The 10,089-nt window shown below is 35.8% G+C and overlaps 1 protein-coding gene across 1 annotated transcript; it reads left to right on the top strand.

The window, feature by feature from the left end:
* The first annotated feature begins 6,221 nt into the window (after positions 1-6,221).
* LOC140142233 (mitogen-activated protein kinase kinase kinase 20-like) lies at positions 6,222-7,073 on the top strand. The gene has a single exon (XM_072164204.1). The coding sequence runs from the start codon at positions 6,222-6,224 to the stop codon at positions 7,071-7,073; it is 852 nt and encodes a 283-aa protein (XP_072020305.1).
* The last annotated feature ends 3,016 nt before the right edge of the window (positions 7,074-10,089 follow it).

The following is a 10,089-nucleotide window of genomic DNA, read 5'->3' as shown; positions in this document are numbered from 1 at the left end:
CACGATTACATCGCAAACCGCTGGCGGCGCCCTTATTGTGAATAGCGAGAATTACGGTAATTTACCATTATTAATTGTGATAACATACAAATATTTGCCTGTACTGATATTGAAAAGTATAAATTTAGCATTAATTCTGATAATTTAGTTGTTATTTCATTAATAAAAGCATCGAAGCAGCATCGGCGGTCGACCCAAAGATCAAACAAATTTGTTTCTGGTGCCTTACTGTATTACTTCCTTTATGTTTCAAAACAGTTTAGAAATGAAACGTTTTTCAAGATGGCAAAATTTCTGAATGAAAAAAATTCTGGACAAAGGGTCGGTCCGTCGAACGCAACCAAACAATGTTTTTTTTGTTTTTTTGTCAGTTGGGTTTACGGAAAATAAATTTGTTTGTGTTCCAATAAAACACATTGTATAGTACGAAGCAATTTAAGATTTCTACGCTACTCAAATTTCACTCACCGGAGCGCTTTCACCGAGTCAACCGGCGTCATCAGCGGATGTTATCTGGGTCAATCAAGAAGCATATTGACAGGAGCAAACTCAGCAAAGGGCACCAGATTGACTGGGAAAACATAACAGTGTTAGAGAGGGAGTCTAAGGACTTCACTCGTAGGGTCTTGGAAGCCACCCATATCAGAACTAAAAGACCCAGACTGAACCGTGACAAAGGGTTAGACATTGGTCCTGTTTGGGACAATCTCCTGACCCCCCTCCCCCCGGAACCAAGGAGCGGCACCACATCTTCCAGTTTGACGTCATTAACATGTGTGACGTCATCGGAGGTGTTCCAATAAAATCACTACATGTAGCAACAACAAATCTGCAAAGCAATAACATCCGCTGAAGACGCCGGTTGACCCGGTGAAAGCGCTCCGGTGAGTGAAATTTGAGTAGCGTAGAAATCTTAAATTGCTTCGTACTATACAATGTGTTTTATTGGAACCTCATTGATCAAAGTCCCTTCTAGCGTAGAAGTCTTAAATTACTTCCTATTTACGTTTACCGCTACGTATGAACATCATTACATTATATAGTGTTTCACACATTTCCATTAATACAACACACAAACCTATATATCTTATTATATACCTCATAGATTCATGTCATCAAAATGAACTATGGACCGGTCATGTGCGCCCCGATCAAACTGCGCAATCGCAACATCCACATATCCATTCGGTATATAAAACAAATATAGACTGCTTTATTGGGACATGGTTAGGATTATAGGCCCGCGGTGATCTCAAAACCATGCTATGACCCTCGGCTGCGCCTCGGGTCATAGCATGGTTTTGAGATCACCTTATGTAGGCCTATAATCTTAACCATGCCCCTCATAGCAGTCAATATTTGTATAATATGACCTATCACATCAAAACATAGTGGTTGTCTTTGAAAAATACACATATAAATTTCTTAATCGAGTTGATCGTGAAGAACTGTATTTTTGTGTAAAAACAACATCTCACACATGTGACGTGGCTGAGCAGTCTATAGTTGCTGACTCCAAATTCTAAGTCATCGTGATGATATTCACTCACTGTCTTCATGGACAAAAGAAATACTCAGAATATCAGCTATTTTGAAACATCTCCGACTTTAGTTCTTTAGGGAAACCACCTCCAAGTTCATTTCTTTTCCTTGGCAGTATAAAGTTTTTCTTCAAAGCCGACCACAAACTCCACATTTTGACTGACAATGTTCTTCATTTCATCTGTGAGACTGGAGTAACTTTTGGGTGGCAGAGCCTGTTAAAACAAGAAGAAAAAAATAAACAAGAAAATAAAGATAATAAAAATTAAATTTGCTGAACTTACAACACAGTCCCTACGTCAGGGCTTCCCAAATGTTAGTTTTGGGCTACCATGTTTTTGCTTCAAATTAAAGTTTGTTTGGCTCATAATAGGCGAAAATTATTCAGTTTTTGTTACTGCGCATGGCAAAAAGTCCCAACTCACCCTCGTATAAATTCACATAATAGTATGCCCCAGTCATGCGCCAAAGTCATTACATCACCCCACGGTCTACCAGAGAGAGTGAGTAAGTAAAACCCATGCGAAATATTAAAATTTGACGGAAATCGTACATTAAGGCTTTAACAGTAACAGTAACCCTCTCTTAATACATTACCGGTAGTACAAACGTGGGGAAATCAATGATGTACTTTAATTGGGAGCGCTATAGCGGTGCATACGTAATTTCGTAAAGCAGGCAGTGGTATCCGGGAGTGATATCATGATATAGACCCAGATTGAATGAATTGCATATAACGATGTACGCGAAGCAGTGGTTAATACTTGACTGTAATATTACCAGACAAAGATCATAGATCAGACAAAAATAATGCTGATATCACGCAAAATAAAGTAAATAAGCAAATTAAAAAAGACCAAATATCGACTTTGGCATATTCTAATATATTCTATAAGGAAGCAATACTAAAGGCCTATTCATACTCCATAATACTCGTATTTAATATTCGTTCAACAAAATATGTTATTCAATCTGATTCAATTCAATTTTATCTTCAAACGAATGTTTGTTGACGAAAAATCAGTTATATTTGACGTCGAATTTCTGCTGTAAATATCAGTGTGAGCTGTTTTTACAAAATAAGTCGGAACTGAGCATTGCATTTTATGGTTCAAAGGGTTTTTTTCCTCGAATAAATAAAAAGTATGAACTGGGCCAAAGAGCGCGCGATGATTTGTTGTAATTTTCCATTCGAGGTTCGCTGCACAATTTCTGACATTAAACTTGATAATTTCTATGTAACACATTATGCATAAGAAAATTTGCATACTTCATTTACCAATGCATTGATGTGTACAATACTTTTCTTTGCCTACGTTGGTCCTGTCACAATGCACTGCACAATCTAACAAATCTCGTGATCTGCGCTAGATAATTACACAATTGGCGTGAGTCATAATTATATTTTGAACAGGTACATTTTGCCACTCTTTGCTGTGTGACATTTTGCGCCATTTCAACGTTAAAGGATCCCGCTTGTGGCTAATTGGTATATTAGTTCTGCATGTGAAAGTAAACACCGTGTTCGATCTTTTATGATAGACTGACTGTTGTAAGTTAAATCTTTTCTCATTTGCTAGTTGCTACGTAACGTCCATTACAATACGTACTTTATAGTGCCACAGGAAAACCGGAAATATTTTGTTTGACGTTGACATACTGGACCACAACCTAACCAATGGCGGCACCAGGATTTTTTTTTTTTTTTTTTAGGGGGGAAAATGAATTTCAGGGGAGAAAAATCGACAAATTTTGCGCCAAATTGCTGTAAAAAGTGGAAATTTACGTAATTTTGGGGGTTTGCCGCAAAACGGGGGGGCAAGAAAAATATTTTGGGGAAAATTCCCCCTTGCTCCCCAGCGCCGTCACTGCTAACTACCAAGTTCTAATTCAAGTTTTCCCAGTTCGAATCAGGTCAAGAACTTCTAGCCTTGCCACACCCACCAAGTTACATCAATGTCAGGTCCGCTAAAGACTCAAAGCATTCGACGTAGTATTCGATGTATAACATATCATCAGTCATCACCCAGCGACAACCCTGGTAAATTATACAAGCAGGGATACTAAATCAATACACGTGTATCTGCTATGCACAATTTGATATTCAGACAATATATCTTTGGATACCGGTGTAGAAAATGATGAATACCTCCTGTCATTTTTGGTTTCTAAAGTTGTAAGGCTTGCACTTGAATATATGTGTTGAAAGAACATGATAGTCGTAAGGGTGCGTATTGAAAAACAACCATGCGTTTTGAAATCAAAAACTGACAAAAACTCGGATTTTATATGTGCAGAACAAAAAATTACTGTTGCCCTCATTTGTCAACACTTAATTAGGGTTACGGAACATAACACGTAGTAGCGCAGTATGGACCACTGGGGTGCTGGTGAAGGTAGTCTGAAGCAGATGACGTACTAGGATCACTGGCATCTACAGAGGTCAGTGACCAGGCTGACCATAATCATTCAAACTCGGTCAGTCTTAAATAAAAATCCCTTTAAAAAGGGATGGACCGGGACAGTATTGATTCCATGTGAAGTATGAGTAATGCTTTTGATATATTCTTTTCTTTGATAGTATTTGATGACAAGAAATGGTCTGAAATTATATTTGGGACATAAAATATAATGATGTACGTGTAATTGATGATAAATTGAAGAAATCATTCTGCAAACATATCGCTAATAAAGTTGCGCAATTACCTGCGGTCAGTTGATGTTATTGTTTTGAAATTAGAATATACAATTACAATAATTGTTCAAGTAATTATCTATGCTATCCTGTATCGTTTTATGGATAAAAGTTTTTAGGTCATAGCTATAATATGGGCATAATTTATAAATCTAGGCCTATAGTATTGAACAATGTGCCCATTTGACATGCACTTATAGAAAATAAACAAATTATTGTCTTAATTTATTAATTATAAATAAAATGACACTTCATAAAATTACATTCAACATGATGAAAATGATTGAAGAGAAAACACACAATGTAGATTATTATTAAACGGAGTAGGTAAGATGCCATGTCCATAGCTTCGCAGGAGTTTCGGACTAACAATCAACTCAATCAGAAAAATACAGTCTAAAAGTGAAGATTGTATTTGTAGTCATGGTAGTGAGTATACAGTCCTTTATGTGCTTGACACTATCTAATATATATATAGTAAACTATACATTGTGAATTAATATAAAATATAAAATGTCCATGTAAGGTGAGTTTATATAGCGAATAAACTAAAAACTGCAATGTATTTCTTAATATTGGTAATAGGCATAGGTAAAAAGCAGAAAAGACAAAAAGACGAAACAATGCTGTTTAAGTGTGCATGTTCTCATTATTGATGGTTTGGAGGACTGTCATGTAAATTGGGTGTAAGCGTGATCCTAAAAATGCCTGTTACGGTGACCGTAACTAATTACAAGACCTCTTCTACATTGAGGCTGGCTTTCCTTTTAAAGCGAATTTTTACTAGTGCACGGGTACAATTTATGCAAAGATAGTTTGTAGTCAGATGGTATAAATTGTGAAGGAGACTAGACCCTCACTATCTATCAGGTTCACTCACAGTCTCATACTGCTATGCTAGCTGCAAGTTAAACCCAGTGGGGGTAGTACATGTAATACTAATAGCGTGTCCCGACCTCACCATGGTGACCTTTGACTATGGAAGTCTCTTTAACTCGGTAAGCCCAAGTGAAACTACACATGAAAGAGTACTCAAGGTGAATGCTGTAACCGTCAGAGCGACTGACTTGTAACAATTTAACAACGTTTAATTTCATTCCTAAAAAAATTAAACAACCTGTTAAGGGATCTAAAATGAGCGTTTATTGCGTTTCGACAGTATTTTTTGTGGGACATGAGAGCACCTCAGACCTATCGAATTGTATTCTGAATACGAAGCATGTCTTTCTGATATCAAATAATTTTCATTTTTGAAAATCACAATATAATACAAATTTTATGACAAATTATAAAAATTTATATTTTTCAAATTTTTGATATATAACAGTCCTCGAAGTAAATTATATAAATCTAATGACATATTCTTAAAGTGTATGTAGCAGGAGGAAAAGCCGATGGTCAATTGAAAATTTTGACCTTTCATATTGAAGATATGGATTTTTATCCCAAAAGACCTAATTTTTTGGTGTTTTGGGAAAAAATCCATATCTTCAATACGAAAGGTCAAAATTTTCAATTGATCGTCGGCTTTTCATCCCACCTACATACACTTTAAGTATAAATCATCAGATTTATATAGTTTACTTCAAGTACTGTTAAATATCAAAACTATCAATTTTTAATGATTTGTCATAAAATGTGTATTAAATTGCGAATTTCAAAAAATCAAAATTATTTGATATCAGAATGACATTCGTCGTATTCATAATGCAATTCGATATGTCTGATGTGTTCTAATGTCCCACAATAAATACTGTCCAAACGTTCATACCCCAGCCCTTAATTTTTCATCATTGTTTCAACACAAAAATTCCCTTCACATACAACTTTAATGTTTACACGTTTAAACATTATCAAAACAATTTGCTCCAGGTCCACCTGTTTTCTTTACAAATTCTATCTTATTCATATTCTAGAAACAACAATTTGTCTGTGCTCTTTGATTATAAAAAAATCTGCTATTGCTTTTCTTTCAGATCAGACCATGGCCACTGCCTTTCCAATAGACACAATTGGATTCAAAAATATAAAATTCCATGAGAAACTTGGGGAAGGGGCATTCGGATCAGTCCACCGTGTAACTTTCAGTGGGTTTTTAAGTAATCAGTTTAATGGATACAAACAAGCTGCTGCCAAAACTGTTTTCAAGCTAGAAGAAAGGGAAATTGAAGTCATGAGTCAACTTCACCACAAAAATATTGTCAAGTTGATTGGGTTTTCAGAAGCGGGGCCAATTCATGTAATTTTGATGGAGTATGCCCCAAATGGTTCACTGCATGATTATCTATCTGATCCTTCTAAGCCTCTGACTAATGAGCTGAAGAGAAAATGGATCAAAGAATCAGCGCTAGCCATCCAGTACCTCCACAGACATGACTTTCTGCACAGGGACATCAAGGGGTCTAATTGTATTCTTTTTGAAGACAATCTGTTAAAGATTGCCGATTTTGGACTTGCGTGCAAAATTGATCACTCCCAGACAACATCCAGCCAAAAAGGAACCAATCGATATATGGCACCAGAAATTCACAGAGGGAATGAACACGGAAGAGCAGTATACTCGAAGCCAGCTGATATCTACGCATATGGGATGCTCGGTTTGGAGATCTGTACAAGAAAGGAGCCTTTTGAAGGGACAGAGTGGCAAACTGTCGTCTTTGAAGTGGGCAGTGGTAGATTGAAGCCTTCAGTACCAGCAACTTGCCCAAGAGATCTTGCAGATATCATGCAGCAGTGCTGGAATTATGATCCCAAACAACGACCTACCATTGGATCAATAGTACAAGGTATTCTATACTATAAAATACATATTTCATGTGTCACCCCTATTCAGTAATTTGCTCATCCGGAGGATCATAAAAAAATCATCAAAATTCAGATTTTGACACGTTTTGTTAGTGTCATAGATGTGCTAACATAGCCTATAGTGTATTGAACACAAAATAAGACATGTTAGTAAAACTTCAATCTGTAATTGCTATACTTCAGTAAAATTATAGCTATACATGTGTTTTAACTTTGTCAATATTGCTGTTTTTCTTGGGGTTTTTGTGTCAAATTTTCATCTCAAAAATAGCTAATCTGTCCCACGACTCTAATGACTAAACCTGGATAAAAAGCTGTTGTAGCACAAATATTACTAATTTGGACATAATCAAGGTGAATTTTAACATTATAACCGTCTTTAATAGTGACTAATTTTTGTTTAAATGCCCACGGACATGACAGAGTCCACACAAATAATGACTCTTACGAGTGGATGCCGAATCAATGTATACGTAAATTATAGTCCATACCACCTCCAACACGGCACCATGGCAGAGATGCCAACATTTAACATCCAGAAAATATGGAGGATTCACACCAAAAATAGGGATGTTTTCAAAATTGCATGTAACTTCAATAGCACAAAACTTGCCAGAAATAGGGAGGTTGCCAAATTTGGGTGTCAAAATGGACAAAAATGTTTACAAAAATAGGGAGCCTCCCTCTAAAATAGGGAGAGTTGGCATCTCTGCCATGGGCAAGTGCTCCCTGCATCCAAGTTATAACAAATCTACTCTGGTCGTTTCAACAATCTGTTAACATGGTTAATATAATACCATAAGATGTCAAAATATACTGGTAACGGCAGGCGGACCTTTAAAGTAGGATGTTTGGTTACCTATTAATTTGATCATAAAGTGTAACTTCGTAATGTAAAGGCTTCGATCCAAATGTCGCAAAATTCATACGGGACAGCGAGGTATATACCGAGACGGTAATGCGAAAATTTGGTTGAAAACGGTCAAGAATTGGCCTCAAAAACAGTGAAATATGGGTAAAAACGGGCGTTTTATTATGAAAATCAGTTGCCAGCCTACGTGTCACTGCAGCTGGCCGGCAGCCCGTCGGCGCCTCGTGCGTAATGCGCACTACGCCAATGCGCGCGTAAACGGCGCAGATTTGTGAGCCAGAGACGAGTGGACATGATAATACGGAATAAAGGAAAAATAAAGGACAAAAAGGTACATGGACGGGTCACGGAATAACGGGTGAACACGTCTGCAGACATGCTGTGAGAGGACTTAATAAATACGGGAAAAAGATGTGTGTTGTATAAACAACATGAAGCGGTACTATAAAGAAAAATTAAATTAAAATGAGGACAAAAAAGGTACGAGTAATAGGCCAACGGGTTAAAGTAACTAAATGAAACGGGAACGGTTACGAAACAAAGAAGGAAAGAAACTAATCAGGAAATGTAAGAAAAAAAGAAGCTGAAATAATGAGAACAGAGTTAAATAAAAAACATGGAAACGGGAAATCACAAGCAGCAAATAAAAAAAGAAGCTAAAAGGGAAATGTAAGAAAGAACAGATTTAGAAAATAATGGGAACGGGGTTAAATAAATAAATAACATGGAAACGGAAAATCACAAGCGAAGCAGAAGAAACTAAAAAAGAAAATGTAAGAGACAGATTTAGATAAATAAAATGTACCTTTTCAATGATTCTACCTGCTTAGTAATTCTTCCTGTTATAGTGAACGCTCCGATTTACTCATCTAGCGGGGACCCGCGCGAAGCGCGGGTATCCCGCTAGTGTAATACAATTTTGGTAAAGGTTGGGCAAAAGGAAATCAATAATACGTAAAAAATAATATAGGCTATAGGTCTATATATTATATAAATAAAGCTAGGCATATATTTTTTTTCTTAGGCATAGGCTTATACTGTCCATTTAAAAAGGGCACAATAGGCCTAAGAAAAATATTTTATAAAAGGGGTGATATCAAATGACCTTTTTAAAAATCTTAACTACATGTAGTATCATATAACATATTTATCATAAAGTAGTTTCTTATTTTACTGATTACAATGAAATTATTTCAATAGTATATTAAGGTAAAAAATAAATATCACATGAAGGCAATGTTTGTATAAAAGGTCACATCTGACTTACTTCGCATGCAAATGACTTCATAACCCAGTTACATGCCTAAAATGGGATATTTGAGTAATATTATTCTAAATATGATATATAACGGGATCCACTAATATTTAAGTCCATAATTAAAGGCCTATTCAGTGATCCCATAGTTGTAGTGAAGGTGTAAAAAATTAACATTATTTGTAAATTGCATAAGAGTGAAGGATAAGTCATTAAAATTGTCATAGGTAGGCCTACTAAGTATTTTTGCTATGCAAAACAATGAGAAACAGCAGTATTAACAAAGTTCAAATTCAATTCAATTTGAAATTACAGATTCATGTAAAATGTCTCATTTTGTTTGTTGGCTTAACCACTTTTCAATTTTTGAAGAACTTTGTATTGAGTCAAACTATTTAATTGTAACCTATACTTTGATCAGCTCGTAATCGGCGGGCCTTATAACATCGCGGATTAATATCAAAATTTTATTTTGAGAATTTTCTTGTGACAAAATCTTGTATGGACTATACCCTTTAAGGCTCAGTAAATTTTGGTGTGTGTGGGGGGGTGGGGGGGGTATCCTAGCAAACTTAGGACATTATTATTCTTAATCAAACAAGATGGGGTAATAACAGTTTTATTGATAACTTTATCATGTAAATGTTGAAGAAGCAGCTTTTTATGTGAATAAGCCAAATTGGTGCTTTATTTTCCATGTTAACACCAACGGCCTTTAATACTACCCAATCCATCGACAAATTATGTTTCATTGTCAGTTATTCATTTTAAAGTAATGGTGAACATGAATAAATGTTTCTTTTTGCATATTTCAATCAAATCTTTGAAATGTTGATTAAAACACTCCCTCCATTGCCACATGTATTGTCATTGTCATTTATTCATATCCAAAGAATGGTGACGAAATAAGATTGTAACTAA

This window comes from Amphiura filiformis, chromosome 2 (assembly GCF_039555335.1).
Source record: "Amphiura filiformis chromosome 2, Afil_fr2py, whole genome shotgun sequence".
In the NCBI taxonomy this organism is placed as follows: Eukaryota; Metazoa; Echinodermata; class Ophiuroidea; order Amphilepidida; family Amphiuridae; genus Amphiura; species Amphiura filiformis.
This window is presented reverse-complemented; position numbering and strand designations above follow the sequence as displayed.